Raw genomic sequence first — 25,263 nt, 5'->3', positions numbered from 1 at the left:
CTTCTGAAATCTTGCCAAGAAAACTGCAGAGATTTGTCCAAGCAGTTGTTAGGAGTCAATGATGACTTGAAGGCATGCACATAATTTTGTAAGGGTTGCATTATAAATTCAAATATGAATGCCATTTGAAGATTGCCAGATAATAGGCATGTATACTCTTTACTATACTGGCAATTTACAGAGTTTTATATATACGTATACTATACCTCTGTACAGAGTGGAGAGAAAAAAACACCTTTTTATGATTTTAAGATACGAGCCACATTGTCCGAAACTCATAAAAACGGGTAATCGCTGTTCAACGGTGAGGAAATGACACTTATCAAAGTCACATAAATTTATGACCCTTATTCTTAGCGTAAGATATTCCTTCCGTCAGCTCCTCTGTTTTTAGGGTAGCGGCTCCGTGTTCTGAAAAAACAACCAAGCAGTAATTACAAAGGGAAGTGGGGCGGGGGGGGGAATCCACGTCGTAGCTACTCCTTAGACACCACCTCTCAAGAGATCACTACGTGACCGGGCGCGGTAATCTAATCTCCACCGCAGCGGCTGAGGAAAGGATCACGCCCAGCCTCCGAAGGCCCTTCCCTTAAGATCCTCTTAGGAAGCTCGTCATTGGGACGGGGGGGGGAGTGTGGGGTGTGGATGGGCGGAGCGTCCTTAGCAGCTGTGCCTTCTCCCTTCTCGCTCCTGGCTCCGCCCACGAGCTCGATGCATCCAATTGGCTGCCGGTTTCGTAACTCCTGGCCAAGGCCCTGTTGCGGCTGGCACCACCCTTCTACTGCCACCGCCTTCGCCTTAGCCTTCGCCCGGCGCTTCCAGAGGGAGGAAGTGTGGTGGGCGGCAAGTCGCCGCCGCCACCCCCCCAACCCCCAAATTGGTCGGCTCTTGTTAAAGATGAATATTATGGATTTCAATGTGAAGAAGCTGGCGGCTGACGCTGGCACGTTCCTCAGCCGAGCCGTCCAGGTAAGGAGGCAGAGCAATGCCGAGGAAGCGAAGCCTTTCTGGGGAAGAGAGGGCGCATAGTCGTCCCTTCTCAGGGAAAGGCTCGGGCGTTGGCCAGGCCGTTGCTGCGGGCGCCAGACTCCCCCCTCCCTCCCCTGCTCTCTTCCCCCCCCTCCCTTGCCCAACTGGCATAGAAGCCAGCTCTTCTGGCATTGGGGCACAGCAACCGGTTGATCAGGAGCCAAATTAGGCCTAATCCTCCTCCTCCTCCTCCTTTCCCAGCTCTGCCGGGCTGTCTGCATACGCGGAGAAGGCAGAGGCGTGGATAAATGAGTTGGCGGGTGGGGTTGTTTTGGTGCCCCTTGCCCGACGGCTGTCCTCACCGCCTCGGTGGGGAGCGACGCGGGTTTAATGCCCGCGGTTCCGCAGCTCCAGCGCTTACGCAAAGGTTTCTCTTTCGCGGCCTTCGCCCTCCCCCCCCTCCACTTTTTGGCCTTTCTTTTATCCCGTTTCGGTTTGCCAGCCTCCTTCCCCGTCTCCTCGGAGGCTTGGGGATGGGGGGAGCGTTTCCCGCGAAAGGGGGGAAGGTAGGAGACGGAAGGAAGATGAAGACGGAGGATGGGGAACCACCAATGGCCCTAAGACGACGTGTGAAGAGTTCAATGCTGGGACTTTCAGGACTGACAGAGCAAAAATATATATATTTTTTTGCCCCGCAACTACACTATGAAATTTTCAAGCCTGTTCATAATAATAGCAGCCAGGGCAGGTGATTTTATTAAAAAAGGGCTTGGACATGTTGATGGAAGATTTTGGGAGGGCGTGGTGGGTGGGTGGGTCTTGACTTATATTGGTAGCTGCTTGCTAACCTTGTAAATCAAATGGCAAGCTGATGTCTTCAATACAGGGCTGGATTTTGAGAATGAAAATGTTGCCATTCATTCTGGCTCTGAAGCTTTCCAAGTGCATCTCTGCTGGCTACTTTGTGACACAAAATGCTGGACTAGATGGCCCTGCAGATTGATCCAGCAAGGTTCTTGTGCCACCATTGTTTCACTTAAATTAGATTTCTGCAGGCAAATCATTACAAGCCATTAGGCTAACTGTATGTGGCTGTTGGCCTTTATAGACAGTAGCGTTTTGTACTGTCATTTTGGAATAGTGCAGTACAAGTATAATAATATAAAAAAACCAAGCGAGGCCTCCTTCTTGCTCTCCATGTGTCTCCCTTTGTAACATTTGAAAAACAAAAATAAAACATGTGCTCTCAGCTATTATTAGCTTAAGATCAAGAGTAACTTCCTACAGCTGACTCTGCACATTGAGATTATGTTTAACTTTGCAAAAGGAAAATGCCTGTCTGTAAAATTGTATGGTTGCTTAACATTCACTTTTTTATATTTGCATTATTGGTAGATTGGGTGAATTAGTGGCTTTATAGTATATTTTGTTCCTAACTACACTTACATCAGACTTCCTGTGTTGTGCAATTGTTGCCATAGCACAAAGTTACTGGAGATCTTTTAAGTTTTTCTAGTTAATAACAGGATGGCATTTCAATTTTTGGTAAAATTCTGTTAGTTGCATAATTGCCAATATAACTAGAACTATGTTAAGCTTTTTTTCAGCACCACCCTTAAAGTGCTACCTTGTTTTCCCCAAAATAAGACCTCCCCAAATAATAAGGCAATCGGGCTTTTGAGTGCATGAGATGAAATAAGCCCCCCTCTGAAAATAAACCCTCCGCGAAAATATTGCAACACAGCAACAGCCATGAAAATATTGCAACACAGCAACAGCCATGAGGTGACCACTCTCGCCACCTCCTGCACGTCAAAAACAATAAGACCTCCCTGAAAATAAGGCCAAGTGCTTATTTTGGGGGTCAGAAGAAAATAAGACCCTGTCTTATTTTCTGAGAAACACAGTATTATATATTAATTTTAAACCTTCCATTTGGTTTTTATTATATGTTTCTGATCTCTTTTCTTAAATATAAACTAATGATGGAAGCAGGGTAATAGTAATGTTTTCTTTTAGTTGCTGGTAACACCGTGGCCATGTCTATGTAGTTTTCTGGGCACCAGTAAGAATGGTTTGCCAATGCCTTCTGTCATTATTGATTTTCAGTCTAGCCTATAGTTCCAGAGTTTTTTAAAGGCTCCCTATCCTGATCCTAAACAGAATTGATCTGCTTTACATTTTGAGGTGAGCCTCCATTGGCTAAGTACGGTTTATTTATTGATAGTATTAATAGTTAATTATGCAAATCTTGACAATTCATTGTATGATATTAATAGTTATATATAGGGATAGAATAACAAAATGAAAAGTATGCTGATGTCATAGTGGTGACCCTGATTTTGTGACATACCTCTATCTATATTGCCAGCATTTCCTACCCAGATCAATTTTATTCCAGCATATGTTCAGCCCTGAGTTTAGTTGGATTTGTTTTGTGGATATCCAATCAATTTATTGTTTAATGTTTAATATTATTGTAACTTATTGTATATTGGTTTTTTATTTTGTTTGCTTTGACTTTGTACCTTGTCCAGAATTCCTTAGAAATAGCCTAATCCTGGGCTATGCATATTGTAAAGTAAATATGCTAAAAGAACATTTAAGACTAAGTCAACTCATTTCCAAAATACCAAATATTTTGGCTGAATTTTTCACAACTAAGGAACAGTATAAGAGAGAGAGAAAGAGAGACAGACAGACACAGGTTGCTGCTTGACATACAGATGTCTTCATGTGAAGGATATCCCTAAAAGTTCTCTTGTGGTCTGTTTATAATCATTAAAATGATATGTGGAACAGAATTTTATATTAGAAGTCTCCTTTGACCCCTTCTTTCCCCTTCCCATGGGGCCAATGCTAATAACTACCCTGCACAATGGTCTTACACGTTTCTTTTTATAATATATACTGTATTTTATTTACAATTGTTTAGATTACAATTAACTCAGAAGTGAGAGTGTGGAAAACAGGCAATACGCAAAACAGATGTTTGCTCTGCTGGTCTCTTGCTTTTTCCATTCAGGCCACCAACACTAATGGCTCTTTGCAAAATCTCCTCCAAGTTTATAGTATTTTTTATTTATAGATATATGCGGTATTGAAAGCTGCTCAGAGATAAAGCAATGCCAAACAGATTGCATTGCATATCCCAATGTCACTAGAGATCATCCACGAGTATCTATATACTATTAAAACTCTTGTGTTTGATTGTAACCTTTAATTGGGTGAAACAGTGCAATGTAGGGCACTGGTATTTTAATCAACATACCTCTAACAGGGTAACTTACAAAATGTAGGATCCATGACTCCTGTAGGATTGACATTTTGCGAAGTTGTGGCCGCTGTTACACTCAGCCATGGTCATATGATCATCATTTCCAATATTCCCTGCCAGCTTTCTACAAGGAAAGTCAATGAGGAAGTCAGAAGTCACTCCCATTGCTTTTCTGCCGTGCTCATGATCATTCTGTTTCTCCGATTAGGTAAGGATATATTTCTGAAATGATGAGTAATCATTGTTTTGTAATCTTGGTGGCATACCTAGGTCTGAATTAAGAATGGAATTAGTTTAGAAAATCTGTTTCCCCAGGGCTTTCTGCAGCTGTTGCCCCAAAGTTGTCTCAACAATTTTCTCTAGAAAGGGTTGGTTAGATATTAGTCGATAGTTGTCCTGAATTTCCAGTCTGAGCTATTGTGTCATGAGGAAGAGGTATACTACCACCTTCTCCTAAACAAGCAACATTGTCTACTTTTTCAAAGGTGCGATTAGCAGTGTACCTACTCATCACTGAGTCATGCCTTGGAGCCCTTTGCCAATCGGAAAATGAAAAGATCCAGATTACAGATGTCCTGTCCCCATTCTTCAAGCTAATTGCTAAAGATTAATATAAATAAAAGTTAGCATTTTTCTTAAATATGAATGCTTCTTTAAATTACCATACTTTTCAGAGTATAAGACGCAGCAACGTTTTGAAGAGGAAAATTAAAAAAAAAGTTTTTGCACTCTGCAAACCTCCCAAAAACTGGCCCTTTTTAAAAAAGGGCATGAATAGCCCTTAGGAGGCTTGGGGTGCACCCCAAAAACGAGCAAAAAACCGCCAATTTTTCGTCCAAAAAAAGGGCATGGATAGCCTTTAGGAGGCTTATAGAGTGCTCCTGAAGGCTGTGGGGGGCAAAAGTGAGGAAAAAACAGCCCATTTTTCACTCATTTCTGCCCTCCCCAGCCCCCAGGAGCTCTCTGAAAGCCTTCTACAAGCTATGCACGACCATTTTGATGTAGGGGCAGAATTTCAGGAGGCAAAAAAATGCTGTATTCAGCGTATAAGACGCACCCAGATTTTCAGCCTCTTTTTTGAGGGAAAAAGGTGCATCTTATACTCCGAAAAATACGGTACTTTATAGGCTATTGTAGTTCCATATACTTCCTCTATTTTAAAAACTACATATCTTCATTTGTAGTTTGTTCATTGGTGCTGGAACAAGAACAAACAAAACTCTCTTCCAGTTAAAGAGATCCTATGATGCTTGTCTTATGATGCTGACTTGTTCACTTTTATATGAAAAAAATTTAACTGCTTCATTTTACATTTTCTTGACTACAAATAAATATATTTTTGATCTGAGTGAAACTAATTAATAGAGGCTCCAATAATTTTTGTACTAGTAAGTCATCATAGTAATACTGTTGTAAATTTACATGTTATCATGGTAGTATTGTTATCATGAATTTGATATTTGGCTATCTACCTCTCTATTTTCTTACATAATTGTAAGCAAAAGGTAATTGTATAACTGGCCCATATAATGTATGTCACATAGTCTTTTGAGATTATTTGCACAAATTCATATCTCTGTCAAATAGTATTAATTAATAAATGTTGCATACTGGAGATTCTACCCAACATTCTCATGCATTTCATTTACACATTATATAACACCAAATACTTACACACACACACACACACACACACACACACACATGTATGTAACAATTACTATAAAAATATTATTTATTTATTTATTAAATTTATTCACCACCCATCTCTCTGTCAAGTGATTCTGGGTACAACATTCCCAAAGTACTGGCATTCTTATGTAGAACTAAAATGATACATCTTCTTTTAGCATAAGCACATAATGGGGTGTCAAATGATAATCTAGCAAAGTCCCTTTCTGAAAACAGTTGTTAGAAATGAGCCACCAAAACCTCTGCGTCCTACTTACAAAGTAAATGGTAGGATACCATGCGGTTAATGGTACTGAAAGCTGTTAAGAGATTTAGGGAAACTATTCCAGCTACACCCTGCCTGACCTTTTCTGCAGATCATCTGTCAGGCCGACAAAGATAGTTTGTGATGAATCAGATTGCAAAGGATAACAAATTTCAGGAATTGCACAGGGATCTCTTGCTTAAACATGTTACCAAAGGAAGGCTTTTCATCGAGGATGCAAACCCTTAATAGCCAGTCATTATTTGTTTTTACATGGTTGCCCCTTCCCCTCAAGTTCTGAAGCTGTGAGGAAGAAAGATTTCTTTCTTTAACACGGAACATATCCATATTGGTGGGAAAGGAAGGGATGTTCCATAATGCTGAGGCTGAGGCAAACAGCTTCTGGAATCACGTAATATTTATCTTCATGCTACCCGAGGCACCATCTCATCCAATGGGATTGGCCCATCCCACTTGCAGAGGTTTAGGAGAAGAGCCTTCTCTGCCGCGTCCTCCCTCTGGAGCATTGTATCCCCTCTGTGAGATCTGCACCAACCCGTTGGATCTTCCAGAAAGATCTTAAAACCTGGTTCTCTAATTGGCTGGTGTGTGTGTGTGTGTGTCATCCTAGAGGTGGTTATGAATTAGAAGATTTAACCTCTACTCCATTGCATGCCCCTCTGCTAGCTTAATTATTGCTTTGTTAATTTTGTTATATTCATTATCATACTGTTTTAGTCTTTTATAATATTGTTTTATTGAATGACAGAGAGACGGGTGATGAATAAATTCAATAAATAAATAAATATACCAATATATTGGCAACTCTGGCAGCAAATTATTGCCTTTCGTCTTCTGCTCCACTTTAAATATAATGGAAATACTTTGAAACATGGAAACCTATTCATAAATTCATGTTGTGAATCAGCAGAGTATGTATAATTGCTATTGTGGGTTTTTCCCCATGTGTTTTTTCTACCAAAGAGAGAATTTAAAAGTTGAAATTTTTTTGAGTTCTTTTTTCTCTTCCCAGAGCAATAAATTGCTGCTGGGTTATTTACTTTGGGAAGCCGTGCAAAAATGAAAGAGTGTTGATTCTTGTCACTACTGAAAGTATCACATTCTATTGACACTTTTATACATATGTCCATATGTATAAAAGTCCATATGAGTATAGACCAGTAAGATATGACAACCATTATAGAAAATGGTATACATTGTATTTGAAAAGCCATGCATGCCTATTTTAACGTTCTAGATAAATACATCAGAAGAGAGGGTTTTTTAAAAGTAATATGAAGATAAAAAAAACTAAATGAGTAAATTGAGACAAACTTTTGTATTTTTTTTTCTATTTTTGCTGATCAATTTATATTGCTCATATCTTGAGAAGTGCTTTTGTTTGTTTAATCCATATAGTTTACAGAAGAGAAACTTGGGCAAGCAGAGAAGACAGAATTGGATGCTCACCTAGAAAATCTTTTGTGTAAGGCAGATTGTACAAAACAATGGACAGAAAAGATTATGAAACAAACAGAAGTGTTGTTGCAACCAAATCCAAGTAAGAGCAAAACTTTATTTCTCTTTTGCCATTAATTTATTTACATTTTGATACGTTCTACATGCATATATAATGTAACTTGAATTATTAACTTCTGAGGAACTAGCATTTAATTCTTCATGAACCCACATGTCATCTTTTAGTTGTTCAAATATATACAAATAATGCAATAATTACAGAACTTAAAATGTTAACTATAACACTAAGCTTACAATTTCGCAAAGCAAATTGATTCAAAATAAAGACTAAACTTATAATTTCTTAAGTGATTAGGATGGAATAAAATTGATAGTATAACTCTTTGAATGTCAGAAGTTCAAGGTTTGTTGAAGCAGAAATAACCAACTAATTATTCAAAGCTTTATGCTACTTTAATGTAACTAAACTTAATTCAATTCTACAGTTCTGAAAACTGATTTATTAAAAGCCTTTCTTATTAGATTTGTGCCCTGCCCCAGCTTTAATTGAGTAGCTCAAGACAGCATTTAGCACTCTTTCCTCACAGCATCAACTCTTTCAAACAGGCTGGGCTGAGAGAATGTGACCAGCCCAAAGTCAGCCAGTGAGTTTATACCATTGAAGGAGAATTTTAATGTGGTCTTCTTCCTTCCCTTGCCATCACATTGTACTGCCCTTCAGCAATAATTTATTTGATTATATTATTCTTATGGCGGCACGATGGCTGAGTAGTTAGAGACACTGAGCTTGTCAGATGGAAAGCTGACAGCCGGGTTTGGGACTGAGCGCTGCACGATGGGGTGAGCTCCCATCCTTGCCCCAGCTCCTACCACTTAGCAGTTTGAAAGCATGCAAATGTGATTAGATAAACAGCTATCATTTCAGTGGGACAGTAATAGTTTTCCTCAGCATATAGTTATGCTGGCCACATGACTACGGAAAGAGTCTTCGGGCAACTCTGGCTCCTTCGGCGATGAGCCCCGCCTCCGAGAGTTCGACATGACTAGACAGAGGAAACTTTTATTATTATTACAAAATATACAAGTTTGGTTATATATATAGTTGTCAGGTTACAATGACAATTGGGGCCAGGATTTCCATTGTTAAGTGATATGATCATAAAGTATGTCATGTGACCACATTACTTAGCAATGGCAATCCCAGCAGTCCCAGTTGCCATTATAACCCCAGATTGTGCAGGTCATTGAATGGGAACAGGTGGGAGTCCTAGGCAGGTAATGCAAGGGAGAGAATGGTTGCCATGGTGGGTGGGTGAGTGCAGGGTGCAGGTACTATACAGTGAGTAGGTGGCTGGTGAGTGTGCTACAGGTATGCACTACAGAGTGAAGGTGGATGAAAAAACAGCAGGAGTGACTTCCAATTTCCTGCCAGCTTCCCCTTCACTTTGCTTGTTAGAAAGCTGGCAGATAACATCAGAAATTGCAATCATGTAACACGGCTCCAAATTGCAAGCCAGGCACCCAAGCGCCCAGATCATATGAATATTGGGACGTTGACTGTTTCTCCAAGGATTGATCATAAATCCCATTTGTTCAAGCTGTAGAACTATGAATAGTTGCTGAATGATTGGATGCAACCCAGGGTCAGCTTCTCAAGTAGACCAGACAGGAAATATGACAAGATGAACTAATTCTAATTTAATGTAAGGCTACATTTACAAAATCTGCAAGTCTGAAAGTACAAGTCTCCTGCTATCTTTTTTTTAACCATGATAAATTAGTATGGATTTTATCTAAGTTTCTTTCTTTATTACTTAATTCTCGGCTTTTCGTTTTAGCTGATCAGGCAATATATTTCTTCTCACCTCACCCCCCCCCCTTCCAAGCTCATTCTCACATTTCATTCCATCCAAGAATTGCCTGTAACAAAGAAATGTTATGTTTTATTTTTTGCCAGATGCTAGAATAGAAGAATTTGTTTATGAGAAACTGGATCGCAAAGCACCAAGTCGTCTGAATAATCCAGAACTACAGGGCCAGCATATGATTGATGCTGGAAATGAATTTGGCCCAGGAACCGCATATGGCAAGTTGCAGCTATTAGTTTATATGACTGGAATGACTGAAATGAAGTTAACTAGATACTATTTCTATGATGAATAATTTATCTTCATTGTTCTGAAAGTGTTCTACACCTTTATGTTTTGAAGCTGTGTGCTGGGTACTGATAATATATTGAACCTATAATATATATTTTGAACCTACTATAAAAATTGTAGTATTTAAATATGTAATAATACACAATTAAGAATGTTTTGAATAAATGGTGTCAACACTTCTAAGTTAAATACCTATAATATGTCTACATTGCTACTTATATTGCTATTAAACCATGCAATCAATTTTTTAATTGCAGGAAATGCTCTTGTTAAATGTGGAGAAACACAGAAAAGAATTGGGGCAGCAGACAGAGAACTAATACAGACTGCTGCAATAAACTTCCTTACGCCTCTTAGAAATTTTATTGAAGGAGACTATAAAACAATTACTGTAAGTTATTAATATAATTTCTTAATGAAACGTGAAGTAATTCTGAAAGCTCAAATAAATGATTTTTATTGTTGTAATTGAGCATTTGGTATCATTATCAAGAAATGTAACACCATCTCTGATATGCAACCTTCTGTGATAAAGAAGTAACAAGAAATTGAAGTAGTTATGCTATTTCATTTTTGTGAAATGAAAGTGAATCTTTTTCACATCTCCAAAATAATAATGCTTTGGGTTTTTTTTTCAGAGAGAACGCAAGCTATTACAAAATAAAAGGCTAGATTTGGATGCTGCCAAAACTCGACTGAAAAAGGCAAAAGTAGCCGAGGCTCGTGCTTTAGTAAGTAGGATCTGCTTCTTAAGAACTTCAGAATACATAATTTTGTATTTAATTAACATTTTGTCTTGGTTCTTCACAGTCCAGACATTGCTGCTAATAGCAGAAAGGATAGAAAACGTTCACTCATTTGCCCTTACTCTCTTTTACAGTCATGTAGACCTTTGAAAAAGTCTATGCAGGTTTTTGGAGCCCACAAAGTATTTATATATTAGATTTTTATCCCGCCTTTATTACTTTATGAGTAACTCAAGGCGGTGAATATACCTAATACCTTCCTCTTCCTATTTTTCCCACAACAACAACCCAGTGAGGTGAGTTGGGTATTGCAAGAGAAGAGAGGAGCCAGCAAAATACTTCCACCAGCAGAATGCTTTAGCTGGATGAAACATTTTTTGTGGATATTAGGAAATCTTTCATTTGCAGAACAGGAAGTCTGGATCCATTCCTTTAAAAACAGTCACTGTGGGTTCTTAATTTTTTTTTAGCAGTATAACAAGATTAAAGGGTTTGTGGCTGTGAACATATTAGTAGAAGAACTTAAGGCGAGACTTTGTAGTAGGAAATCTCTAGTCTCTGAAATTAGAACAATATTGGGGAAATTAAATTCTGGAAATGTCACTTAGAAAACAAATTTAGATTGGTGTAAGAAAGACTATAAAATGCTAATTCCAGGTACATAATTTTAAGAAAGAATAGAGAACAGGAGAAAAATATTATATTGGCTTTAATCCTGAGATATTCTGGCGAGAAAGAGCTGAATACAGTACAGCAAAGCTAAAGCTCAGTTAGCATGAATCATAATAACCAGGCTATGCAGAAAAAGCTGAAGGTGATGCATTTACTAAACTATTAACAGGTACAGTGCACCGAAGGCACATAGGCTTATAAACATGTGACCATTTCCATCTAATTAATGCCCCAAAAAAGAGAGGATATTATCACCATCCAGAATTGAAAACTCTCATAAACTGAAGAAAGCATTTCAAAAGCAGGATAAGAATCTGCTTGTCTTCAGGTGTATATTTATGTATTAGATATACAAATATAATATGCATTATTAGATACTGTCTACTTTCAAAAGTCCATTTATAAAACAAAAACTAAGAATATCCAAACACTACCAAAAAACCCTGCATTAATCAAGAAAGGTTAACTAAAAACACAATCCAATAAAAATACAGCACTCATAATGCTGACGGTCATTGTGGCTGGCCAATATCATTATAGAATTGAGTGGTCTTATGCATTTTTAAATTAAATGAAAGCACAACACAACAAACTTGTCATCTTGGCTTGTGAAAGGATATATTGTGTGTATATATGTGCATTTTAAATTAGAATTGTTAGCCTTTGCAGGCTTTCACTGTATCTGTGTGGCACTTACCTTATAGGCTGTTTTTAAAGAAAAAAAATGCTCTGTATGTTATTTATGCCCTAAACAAGCGTTTATTTACTTGTTTAGGGCAGCTGACAAACTGGGAGAAATCATTTGTACTTCTCTTAATACCGACAACTGTTAATTCAAATATATATCAAAATGAAAATTGGCTTAAATTGAAAAAGCAGATATTAATCTTTTTTCCTCAAGATTTTTGTGACACTATAATGGCTTGTGTCTAAATGAGTGTTAAGCAACAATTTTTTTAGCCAACAGGTGTGGTAATATTTTTAGCAGAGACCATAAAAGGAGCAAATCCATATTATACAGGTTGAACTTCTAAGTGTCTCTCTCTCTTTCCATCTATCTATCTATCTATCTATCTATCTAATCTATCTATCTATCTATCTATCTATCTATCTATCTATCTATCTATCTATCTATCTATCTATCTATCTATCTATCTATCTATCTATCTATCTATCTATCTATCTATCTATCTATCTATCTATCATCTCCTTGTGCCCTAGTGCAAAATGAGAAGTAACAGCTATCTGTTTTCAGCAGTAAAAGAGATGTACTCCTAGGGCCACCCAGGAGACCAGATTTTCCATCTCTGATCTAAATCAGGGGTCTCCAACCTTGACAAGTTTAAGACTTGTGGACTTGAATTCCCAGCAAAGCTGGCTGAGGAATTCTGGGAGTTAAAGTCCAAAAGCCTTAAACTTGTCAAGGTTGGAGACTCCCGATCTAAACGATAGCAAGACCTGTGCAGGCTTCCTGAAAGAGATCATGCTTAAAGAAAATGCACTGAAAACTTTCTAGTTATAGGTAGTTCTTGTTTATCAACTACCTCATTTAGTGACTCTTCACAGTTGCAGTGATGACAAAAGAGTAACTTTACAATCTGTTCTTGAATTTGCAACTTTCATAGGTCTGTAAAGCAAAGGAAAGCTGAAGTCAGGTCATTAGCGCAATTGTGATTTCACTTAGCAACTGCTTTACTTCATGATTGAGTTTTCAGATCCAAATGAGTTATGCTTGCTAAATGAGAACTACATGTGTTATCTAAGATGTGTAGGTAAGGCATAAGTGATGATCTAATAGTCTGTGGGTACTACATTCTGTATATTGAAAAGCATTACAAAAATTATTCAAGAAGTGTCACTGATCAGACAATGTGTTTCTTATATCTTTGGCTCTGCCTACTGATACTGCAATCTAATTAACTGATCTACATTGCATTTTCTAGCTTTTTCACCCACAACATAACATCCTTTTGTCTTTATACTTTAAGCAACTAAACCTGTCTCCACCTGATGAAAATAATATTATGGTAAATGTCTCTTACATGCTCAACTTGCTGCATGTAAAATGGCTGAAGGTTTGTTGGCCTCTTGTCTTCATAACATTTCTTCAGGTGTTTCCTCTTGCTTTCCTGCTGATCAGTATTTATTTAGATGAAGAACCACATCAGTTGGCATATCTAACACCAGTGGGGTGTGGAGGTGGAGATGTATCTGGAAGAGCAGTTTGCTAATTGAAAAAAACTAATCATTTAAATAATGTTATTGTGTTTCTTGTCCTCCTTCTAAGTTGCTGAATATATTTAGTAAATAATATATGCGCATGCAAGAATCCCCATTGTACTATTAACCTTTAGGGTGAGCAGCAGTATTTCGAGTAGTGGTCCCCAACATTTCTGGCACCAGGGACCGGCTTTGTGGAAGACAATTTTTCCACAGACTGAGGAGAGTGGATGGTTTCATGTGCAACCTAGATCCCATTAGTGCAGATAAAGCTTTGCTTCCTTACCCATTGCTTGTACGACCCGGTTCTCAACAGGCCACAGACCGGTACCTGGCCACAGCCCAGAGGTTGGGGACCCCTGATTTAGAGCATAGAAAATGGGTAAGAAAGAGTAAGTTAGAAAAGGTACAAGATAAAAGAGAGAAGCATATTATTAGTACTAGTGTTAGTATTATTTGATTTTTACCCATCTCTATAAGTAACTCAAGGCAGTAACATAATACTCCTTCCTTCTAAGTTCCCCACAACAACAACCTTGCGAGATGGCCTTGGGTAGCACCATTCATTATATTTTTACCATATCTGGAAAAGCATTCTGGCTTATACCACTTTTATACTACTCCATGTATTCCCTTTTGCTTTTTAAACTTGCCTCATTTTTTAAGGAACTCATTAACTCCATCCTACACATTATTTGATTTTCCTCTTCCCCATTCATTCTACTTTTAGAAATTTCTGTTGCATTTTCTATAACTACATTACCCCAAATACATATTTTATATTTGTCATTTGCATTTATATTAAATCCATATTCACTAAGCACCCATTCATTTTTTATTATCTACTTATTTTACCACATACAATACAATACAATAGCAGAGTTGGAAGGGACCTTGGAGGTCTTCTAGTCCAACCCCCTGCCTAGGCAGGAAACCCTATACCGTTTCAGACAGATGGCTATCCAACATCTTCTTAAAGACTTCCAGTGTTGGGGCATTCACAACCTCTGGAGGCAAGCTGTTCCACTGATTAATTGTTCTAACTGTCAGGAAATTTCTCCTCAGTTCTAAGTTGCTTCTCTCCTTGATTAGTTTCCACCCATTGCTTCTTGTTCTACCCTCAGGTGCCTTGGAGAATCGCTTGACTCCCTCTTCTTTGTGGCAACCCCTGAGATATTGGAACACTGCTATCATGTCTCCCCTAGTCCTTCTTTCTATTAAACTAGACATACCCAGTTCCTGCAACCGTTCTTCATATGTTTAGTCTCCAGTCCCCTAATCATTTTTGTTGCTCTTCTCTGCACTCTTTCTAGAGTCCCCACATCTTTTCTACATCGTGGTGACCAAAACTGAATGCAGTATTCATACTGCTTCAGTATTTCAATCCCCCTGCATTCACTTTTTATGTTTTTCTGATATCTCCCAACTTTTACTTTCATCTAGCAAAGTGGGCAAAAGCATCCTTGGATCTATAGCCATCTTCACTTCTTTCAACAAACATTCATTCCTCACGTCAGACCTCATATTTTTTTATTTAGTAATTAATTATTTAATAGAAGTGGGAACCAAACAGAAATATTAAGATGCACTTATAGAAAGATGGCGGGTGGCATGTGGTCTGTTATGAGGGATGAATGTTTGTTGAAAGAAATGAAAATGGTAGACACTGGACAGTTTCATCAGCTTGAAGTTTGCCATTTAAGTTCACCTTGCAAATATTCACTCCATTTCCCTTTTCAAAACACAACTGTTTTTGACAACTAATTTTCCTGTCCATGTTCCTGATTGTGTCATGTAGTCTAACATTTGCTGCATATTCAATTTGTTTTCAATGTGTTTTTGGCATTAACTTGTGCTTTATTTCCATTTCAATAAACGAACATTACCTTTCTTCCAATAATCAATTACAGAGTCAATCTTCACACATATTAAACATGTCACATGGCCTCTTCATAAACACACCTTAACATTTCTTCAGCTACATCAGGGGCGTCAAACTCACGGCCCGCGGGACGGATGCATCACGCACTGGCCACCTCCACCCCCAGTTTAGCGAAGGTGAAAAAATTTGTGATGCGTCGCATGATGACAACATGACGTCGTAAGTTTGACACCTGTGAGCTACATCTTCTAGACATAAGGGTTTATCATGTTTCATCATTCTCAGAGCACATGAGTTTCTTTCTTACATACCAGCATTTAGGAAAATTAATTTATAACATTCAATTCAATTCGTCAAGAGATTGGTAGCCAGTTCCTTCCTTACTATAGGAGTACTCCTTTTGTTCTTCAAAATTAAAGTGAAGTTCCGTTCATTTCTGAATGATCTGTCTGTCTTGTCAACACCATCAACTCCTTTTTCTAGTTTAAAAATCCTTGTGCTTTTCTTCCTTTGTTCCTTAGGAATCTTTTTATGTGCCCCTAACATGACTAGGTGGGCAAGATATAGAATGGCATACTTAGTTAACATTTAAACAAATGTATGAATTTCAGTAAATAAGTTAAAAATGGGCTATAAAGAGTTTAATTTAATATCATAGTAGTCATAGTTATCTTTCCTAGCACTAAATATATTCATAATTCTGTGAGTAGGCTAGGACTCTAAGCTTCTCTCAAATCTATCTTCATCCAAATCTTCCAAATCCATCTTTTCTCATTTTCCTCTTTCTTCTATACCTGTGGTTCCCAACCTTTTGGACACCAGGGACCAGATCTGTGGAGAGAGGTTTTTCCGCAGACCAGAGGGAACATGCTTTTGCATGCTGCCTCCATCCCATGGATGGGACTTCACTTGTCTTTGTGGCCTATAGTAAACTGGAAAGAGATGTCCTACATCACTATATTTTGATTGGCAATTTCATTATCTAATGATCATGGCTAGCAGTATTCCTCTCAGCGTTAATCATCTCACTTTAATTTCAAATAGTTCATCACTTTCGTTTATATTTCCATTCACTTGGTGTTTTCACTACATCTTTATAAAGTTACAGTTTCTACATAAGAAATTGTTCGCTCTACTGAAATTTCAAATAGACTTTAAAATACTATCATGGAAGCTTTTGATGTATATATATTTTCACAGGAATCTTTTAGAACAGAATTACACTACTTAAAATGTAATATACTAATTTTTAAAAGACATAATACTGTAATTGTGAGCGCTAGCAATTTGAATATTGTATTGTCTTTAATGCATAAAAATTACAACATTTTTGGTAAATCATTTGGTTGGCCTAAATTATTGAAATGTCAAAGGCAGGCTTGGATAGCAAGAGAAATCACTTACTTTTCCATTATTGTTTGTAGTAGTTGTATTTTGAATAGATTTGGCTCGTATAAGCCATTTTTCAAAATAAATGTCATCCATCTGGTCATAATTCTGTCAATTGCTATTTAGATTGTATTTTTTTATTGCTTTCTAAGATATAGGGTAATTTTAACACTTAAAACTATTCTTTTGATACATTTAATCATTGGATCCAGAAGTCTATAAGACGGAACAATACTCAAAAGAATTGAGGCATTTTCCCTCTACAGGTGAAACTTGAAAAATTAGAATATCGTGCAAAAGTTCATTTATGTCAGTAATGCAACTTAAAAGGTGAAACTAATATATGAGATAAGACCCATTACATGCAAAGCAAGATAGTTCAAGCCGTGATTTGTCATAATTATGATGATTATGGTGTACAGCTCATGAAAACCCCAAAATCCACCATCTCAGAAAATTAGAATACTACATGCAATCAGTAAAACAAGGATTGTACATAGAACAATATCGGACCTCTGAAAAGTATAAGCATACATATGTACTCAGTACTTGGTTTGGGCCCCTTTTGCAACAATTACTGCCTCAATGCGGCGTGGCATGGAAGCTATCAGCCTGTGGCACTGCTGAGGTGTTATGGAAGACCAGGATGCGTCAATAGCGGCATTCAGCTCTTCTGCATTGTTCGGTCTCATGTCTCTCATCTTTCTCTTGGCAATGCCCCATAGATTCTCTATGGGGTTCAGGTCAAGCGAGTTTGCTGGCCAATCAATCACAGTAATCCCACAGTTATTGAACCAGGTTTTGGTGCTTTTGGCAGTCTGGGCAGCTGGAAAATGAAGTCAGCATCCCCATAAAGCTCGTCTGTGGAAGGAAGCATGAAGTGCTCCAAAATCTCCTGGTAGACCGTTGCGTTGACCCTGGTCTTAATGAACCACAGTGGTCCAAAGTCCTGTTGCTCAGTGGTCCAAAGTCCTCTTTTCTGATGAGAGCAACTTTTGCCAAAAGCACCAAAAACTGGTTCAATGACCGTGGGATTACTGTGCTTGATTGGCCTCTCCATTCTTCCTCCATACTCTGGGTCCTTGGTTTCCAAATGAGATGCAAAAGTTGCTCTCCTCAGAAAAGAGGACTTTGGACCACTTAGCAACAGGACTTTGGACCACAACTCACGGCTTGAACTATCTTGCGTTGCATGTAATGAGTCTTCTCTCATATATTAGTTTCACCTTTTAAGTTGCATTACTGAAATAAATGAACTTTTGCATGATATTCTAATTTTTCGAGTTTCACCTGTATGTATGTACAGCCTCTTAGTATTGAACATTATAGAGGAGTCCAGAGACATCTAGCAAGAAAGAAAATAAATCTCCACTGAATCAAAGCCCAAAGGAACCTTTTTTCTTTCCTACAAAAGCCATTCTGGATCCAAATACTGAACATCTATTTTAAAAAATACCCTATTTGTTTCACGTTTTAAGCTGCTGACAGAATGTTGAAGATTCCTGTTTCCACATTTTCCTTTCCTACAAATTGATTTTAGACTACCATGAGGAAAATTGTTGCATAAAGGTCTTATCTGGTAGTAAAAACATAATAGTAAATGGATATTATAAATAAGGATAATGATGATGATAATTTTGGAAAATCAGCCTGTAAGAATCTACACCAGTAATAGCCCTATCAACTATAACAATATTCAGTAGACTAAACTTCAACTAATATCAAGCTATGGTCACTACATTATAAAATAAATTCATGAAATGATCACTAATTCATATCAGGAGAAAAATGAACATTGAGGAAAACATAGCAATATAAATTCTTATTGTTTCTTTACATCTTTATGCTTACAAGATATGGGCGGAGGAAGTGACAAAAGTAAGTACTCCTAAGTGAATTGCTGATGTCCAGAGATAAATATTATTGCTTAATTCAAGTCAGTGGTGTCATAGCAAAATGATAAACAGTTTCCAAAGAACTCCAAACATATGTATATGAACTCCATGACACAAGATAATTCTGATTTTTTGTATAGGATAAATACTTATTGTATCTAGTTTATGGATTAATTTATAAGCTTCAGTCTTCAATTCTGTATTTGAAAAGCATTCAATACTACTCATTGGAACTACATAGTCTTGTTCAGGCACTCATTTGATTTAAAATGGGGAGGGGATGGGACATGTAGATAACTTTGCTGCCAATTTCCCCCCCAAATTATACCTTCTGACAACTAATCTGAAACAAACATGTGCATTCATTTAAACATGAATACCTCTGTCAGGGTGATTTAAGACTACATTACATTGAATGGGAATATACTGTAGCTGTTTTTCAGAACCTAGCTCCTGAATTATTTTCAATATTGTTTAGCTGAAAATGTTGTTTTTTAAACCTATTTTATCAATATAGCTTTTACACTTGTAATAAGCTTGCTTCCAGTGAAAAACATAGCGCTTGGCTGTTTTGGGAACTGGCTCTTCAGTCCAATGAAGGACCACTATTTACTGAACCATGTGTTATATTTTGCCCACAGCATAAGTAATATTGTGTTATCAATACTCTGAAAAGTTGTAATATGTTTTTCAGTCTGAACAGGAAGTACGGATAGCCCAAAGTGAGTTTGACCGACAGGCAGAAATTACTCGACTTCTGTTGGAAGGGATCAACAGTACACACGTAAGTACAGGGTAAAAGGGAAGATAGTTTTGCTTAATTGTTAAGGGTAAGAAAATCAAAATTGATTAATTATACAGTAACGGACCACAGAGATGTTGTTAAGTAATTAAGCTCCCTGTTAGAAGAGCGAGTATGCAGAGAAGCGTAATGAGAGTGATATGGAATAACACGCACAAACCAGCATACAGAGACACTGAATAGTATAAAAATATGGTAGTTTATATGTAGAAATATAGAAGTATTCAGAGTCTGGTTAACAGTCCAAGTCATAAACGGTTCAGTAATTCAGTTATCAATATTCTCAGTTTAACACACAAAATAGATAACAGTTGCAAACCACAATACCTCAAAATACACCTGATCAGCTTCAACAAAACACACAGAGAGAACTAACAGTCATTCTGGCTCCCTCTTATAACTGCATGAGGTAACAAGCCAATTACATCTCTCTAGCATTTAAAGTAACAGTAAAGTAATCATAGCTTAATATACATTGGCAAGCCAAGCCTAGGGTTACATCCCTAACAGATGTCTTCGGACAGCATTGGCTCTTTGGCTTTGAAACGGAGATGAGCACTGCCCCCTAGACTCGGGAATAACTAGCACAGGGGCACCTTTACCTTTAACAATGACAATGGAAAATGCTGCCACTGCTATGCTAAATTGATGTGGTCATGTGATACCATATTCTCACTTATCTTAGCAGTGGAATTGCTAGTCCAAATTACTGCATTAACTAAGATTGCCTATATTAGTGGTTATCCTATGTTAATTGTCTTATTTGTAAAATTTATCAGTTTCATGGCTGATAAAGGTAATCCTTAAAACTTTAATTTCCCTGTATCCTCCAAATTAACATCCCTGTATTTTTAAATGATGGAAACATCCCAGTAATTTTGTTGTCATTAATATTTGTGTTTATTGCATCATAGGCACATCATCTTCGTTGTTTAAATGACTTTGTGGAAGCCCAGCTGACTTACTATGCACAATGTTATCAGTATATGTTGGACCTTCAGAAACAGCTTGGAAGGTAACAAAATAATCAAATCTATAGTTATGTGTCTCAACTAAAGAGGTAAAATAAATATAATTGGCAGGTTTAAAAAAAATCTTGCTTAGTGATTATTTAGATTTCATAGTCGTGCAAATCCTTGAGAATATCTTTCTGGAAAATTTCTGTTCACATAACATCAAAGATCAGGATTTGATCATTGTAGATAGGATTTAATTGCACACTTTTCCTCTGAAGAAAAGAGTAGGTTTATTTTGGAGTTGTATGACTAAGTAACCATCCAGGACAATTTGAATCAAATATTTTGCAACTTGTACAATTATGTTTTTAAAGTTATATTTTGTGAAAGCTTTTGTACATTGTGTTTTGTAGTTCAAAAATTGAATTGCTTGTTTTTAGAAAATTATATTGGAAGAGCAAACTCCACATTAAAATTGTTATTTGAAAGTGTTTACAACATTCATGTTTTTCTGTAATAATTAATTTTATGTTCATCCTTTATAGCTTTCCAGCTACAGTTCTTGCCAACAATAACCAGTCATCTTCAACCTGTATTCCAAGTAGTTCTTCTAGTAATACGTCCTCAGCTACTGTTACACCCTCACTATCTTCAATAAGCAGTGCAGCAGCTTCTTCAAGCTTTGGTGAATTGAAGCCCTCAAGTGGTAGTAGAAAAGCCAGAGTACTTTATGATTATGATGCTGCAAACAGCAGTGAATTATCACTACTTGCAGATGAGGTAATCATTTGCTATTTTTAAATAAAAGCAAATATTTTATAAAAGTATGATAGATCTGCCTTTTGTATTGGAACAATTGCAGTGTGATCTGGGTTTGAATGATATTACCATAAAGCCTTTGCCTTGGTCAGATTACTGTGTGAAAGTAGTATGTTCCATCTGCAAGAAGCCTTTTCTGGATCCAACAGTCCTGGATAATTTTTTACCTGGTCTTTAGATTTTCTATTCCGGGGAACATTGTTTAGAAGTTAGTTAGGTTACAGCTTCAGAGGGCTCTGGCAGATTATCTAGAGCTCTTTCAGTCACATTTGAGACCAGGGCTTAATATTGAGATGGCATTGGTTGTGCTTGTGGATGGCATTTAGCAAAATCAGGGTGAAGTGGTACAATGATTGTGGTTCTTGATTTCTTGACAACTTTCTATACCATTAACTATGGGATCCTTCTTGATACTATGCAATGATTAGGAGTGGGAGGCTTAGCATCTGGTGGTTCTTTCTCTGTGGTGAGGTCCAGTTGTTGTTAGCAGATGTGAGAGAGAGATCAAGCCAGAGACCCTTATATATGAGGTGCCTCAGGACTTGATGTACCTCTTATTGCACATTGGATGAGTTTATCCATCAGTTTGGTGTCCACTCATACATGTTAAGTAGAAGATGCTGCCAAAATCTTAGGCTGTGTGGGTCTGGATGAAGAGGAACAGCTCAATCTCATCCTGACAAGACTTAAGTGGCTGTGGTATTTTGACTATCCTGATCTGAAGATGTTCTATCTAATGCCAGACAAAGTTACATTTTTCCAATCAGGACTGATGTGCAGTTAAGAGGACCTTTGGATTCATGGGTCCTATATGAAGATCAGGCGGTCACTGTGGCCAGGGAAATTTTTGCACACATTCCTCTACTGTGCTGTTAGGCACCTATGCCTGGATTGGGAAATAACCAAAGCATGAGTGATTATCCTTGAGATAATCATTCGTGCTTTGGTTTCCACGTGGGGCAGCTTTGAAGACCCCATAAAAACTGCAGCTGGTTTGACATGTACTATAGCGGCACAAGCAGTTATCGGTATGCCATTTATGCCCATGTAACCCCTCTGCTTCATGAACTGGAAACGTACATGGTACAATTCAGTGTTTGTTTAATATCTATGAAGCTGTTCATAGCATGGGGCCTGGTTATCTGAGGTCTATCTTCCATAATTACTGCCCACCCTAAATTATCTGAGAGAGTTGGAATGCTGTCCTCCCCTCAATTAAACAGTGTCATCTGGAATGATCCAGAAGTGGGTTTTCTCTTGTCACAGTACCCGCAACTCTTACTTTTGATATCGTCTAAAATACATTGTTTTATTCTGTTTATGGTCAGAATTATGTCAGAGTAAGGTGATTACAGTTTACATATTTAAATGTTTTCTTTATTGCTTCTAGGTGATAACAGTGTACAGTGTCCCTGGCATGGATTCAGACTGGTTGATGGGTGAACGAGGAAATCAGAAAGGCAAAGTGCCTATTACTTACTTAGAACTGTTAAACTGAGTGGTTGGCTTGTATAAAGACTGTCAGTTATGGTGAGATCATATTTATATGCAATTTAACTTTATATAAACCAGATTTAAGTGTCTTCCATGTTAATGTCTTAATGGATGAGAGTAATGAGCATTAGAAATGGGCATTTCTTGCCAATATTGTTGCATGGTAGATACTGTTTTGAGAACTAAGTTGTTTAAGGGCTTTTTACTTTATGTGCCAAGATTGTTTCCTACATAACTTTGTTTCTATTGGAATTTTCACTAATAACAGTTTTCTGCTTTTGAGTACTGTGAACCTGAAAGCAGGGAAAACAGTTTTCTACAGAACTTTTCATAATGACAAGCCTCTTCAAAATAATAATAAATTGTTGAAAAAAATGTTGCCTTTTTTCCTGAGTAGAATTGAGGTTTAAAGGTCTATAACTGCACTTTTGTGCAACAAAACAGTGGCCTTAAAGAAAATTCTTCATAACATGGTAATATCTGAGTAGGCACTAGGTTACTACAGGGCAATGTTTTATGGGATATCCTTTGCTTATTCTCCCACTTCTATACATTTGATTCTTTGCTCAGATTTAATAGCATTGTTTATTAATACAAGCATCTTGGTCAAATGTTGATTGGGTTACAAATGTTACCACTGTTAGTCACCTTGAATACAAAAGGAAAGGAATAATCCCAAGGTAATCAGAGTTGGGAAGTCTTGTGTGAACTTGCCTCTGGGTAATCCAGTAATTCATCTAGGCAGTCTTAAGTTTTCACTCATTTATCATTATAATTTGCAATTGTACATTTCATTTTTCCTGTGAAACATTTTTCTTTTTTGTAAGGGAAACCATAACTGCCTATTTCCAATGAGCCACAGATAGTCTTCACACACATCCTGTACAACCATTCCAAATGCAGGCTACCTCTATGATGTTTCTCCAGTTGCACCAGAAAGAATTTCCCAGTTTCACAATGCCTCTATCTTCTTTCATGTTATCATTGTAATTGAGGGTCTTCTTAAGTCATAAACACTATTGAGAGATTGATGACAAATCAGAAGCCAATTCTGAACAGGCAGCTCCTAATCAGCTGAAGATTGACAAAGTAATGACTGCCAGGAAAGAAACTGTGAGTATTTCAACCCTCCAGAATTAAGCAGCATACCTAAAGCATTTGTAACTCAGGAGTGCATGCCTCCCTCCTCTCTTAACATTAAGTCACTCTCCGAGGAGGTATCAGCACAGTTATAGCTGGAGAAATCATCCTGAAACGAGATCCTAGGATTTCATGCTACAATAAATAAGGCACCAAATGAAGACACTGTATTTTCGCCATGTTTGCATTCAGCCCATACCATAATACCTATATTTTAAAAACTCAGTTACTGAACATAAAACGGATATTAAGACGTTTCTTATGTAGCTTGTCAAAATGTAATGGGTGGACTTTTTATCTGAGAATAGTTTGGGTTTTTAGCTCCAGAAGAGGATTTGCCTTACTTTCAGATTACAACTTGGCTGAAAAATGCCACAGTATTTTAAAGCTTTCTTGGCCAACTTCCTTATTTATCCCCTTAGGAGTTTTTAAAGGTTCAGCTTTATAATTGTTCCCCCAAAGCTGAACAAATAAGGGGAAGCTTGCTCCTATTAGGTTAGTGAGCAAGTCTTGTCTTATCTATAAGATACATGCTCATTATATGCTTTCTCTTTTTATTTTACTTTGGAGGAGCAGCTGTTTAGCTTGATCTTTAAAAACTCCTATGGGAATAGTAATAGTTGGGCAATCTCAGTATCTCAACCACTTCCCCCATAGTCCAAATGAGATACTACTGTACAAAAGTTGCAAAAACTGTCCCATACAGTCTACAGTTGATAAGACTGCTGGAAAGGGATGTGTGCTGAAAGAGGCTGCGATGCATCTCAGGGATCCCAACTGAGGGAAGATTCGGGACCTGGAAAAATCTTTTAAATTGCTGTGTATTTCAGTGATTAGACAAAGTAATAAGGAGAACAAGCTCTCAACTTCCCCATATAGAGTTTCCCCACATAGTTTGGCTAATTCCCCACTATACAATATGATTCTATCAAAAGGGAGAATGGGATTCAGAAACTGGGTAGAATTCCATTTCAAGCACCCCCATGACTTCCCAGAGCAGTGAACTACAGTTCTCCCACGTCCTGCTAGTCTGAATGTAGCCAAGCACTTGGTCTCTCTTGTCACCAGAGGATATTAACAATTTCAAAAGAAGCACTGATAACTGATTTTCAAATTTCATACTAGACCTGTGTTTGGTCCTGTTCATATTAAATGGCTCCTTCACTAAAGACTGTGTTCTTCTGTATACAGCTTTTCAGAGTACAGTGGATGATCTACTCTTGACGGGTGACCTCTAGTGATATGACACATTATTCATTTTGGTGATGAAGCCACACTTGGAAAGTGACTGCTTTGTATTGGTACATCCAGTGAAACATCAAGAATGCAGCTGGTGTTCTGAATGGCTAAAAATCTTGATCCACTATAGAAATCTTCACTAGCTTAATTTCTACTGATGCCATGTAGACCTATAGACATATTTGAATG

At 37.6% G+C, this 25,263-nt stretch overlaps 1 protein-coding gene across 2 annotated transcripts; it reads left to right on the top strand.

The window, feature by feature from the left end:
- The first annotated feature begins 719 nt into the window (after window positions 1-719).
- On the top strand, window positions 720-23,077 carry SH3GLB1 (SH3 domain containing GRB2 like, endophilin B1). Of its 2 annotated transcripts, XM_081946300.1 has the most exons (11): window positions 720-969; window positions 7,602-7,743; window positions 9,619-9,747; window positions 10,078-10,211; window positions 10,459-10,551; window positions 13,227-13,313; window positions 18,584-18,607; window positions 19,319-19,408; window positions 20,341-20,441; window positions 20,928-21,162; window positions 22,592-23,077. In XM_081946300.1, the coding sequence occupies exons 1-11, from the start codon at window positions 898-900 to the stop codon at window positions 22,697-22,699; spliced, it is 1,215 nt and encodes a 404-aa protein (XP_081802426.1). In that variant the 5' UTR covers window positions 720-897; the 3' UTR covers window positions 22,700-23,077. The 2 variants fall into 2 exon arrangements, with proteins under 2 accessions (XP_081802426.1, XP_081802425.1); XM_081946299.1 differs by lacking the exons at window positions 13,227-13,313; window positions 18,584-18,607 and having other exon boundaries at window positions 722-969; window positions 22,592-23,075.
- Window positions 23,078-25,263: the final 2,186 nt, after the last annotated feature.

This window comes from Natrix helvetica, assembly GCF_964273705.1.
Source record: "Natrix helvetica genome assembly, chromosome: 3".
NCBI classification, from domain to species: domain Eukaryota; kingdom Metazoa; phylum Chordata; class Lepidosauria; order Squamata; family Natricidae; genus Natrix; species Natrix helvetica.
Note: the sequence above shows the minus strand (reverse complement) of the source record. Positions and strands in the feature narration are given on the sequence as shown.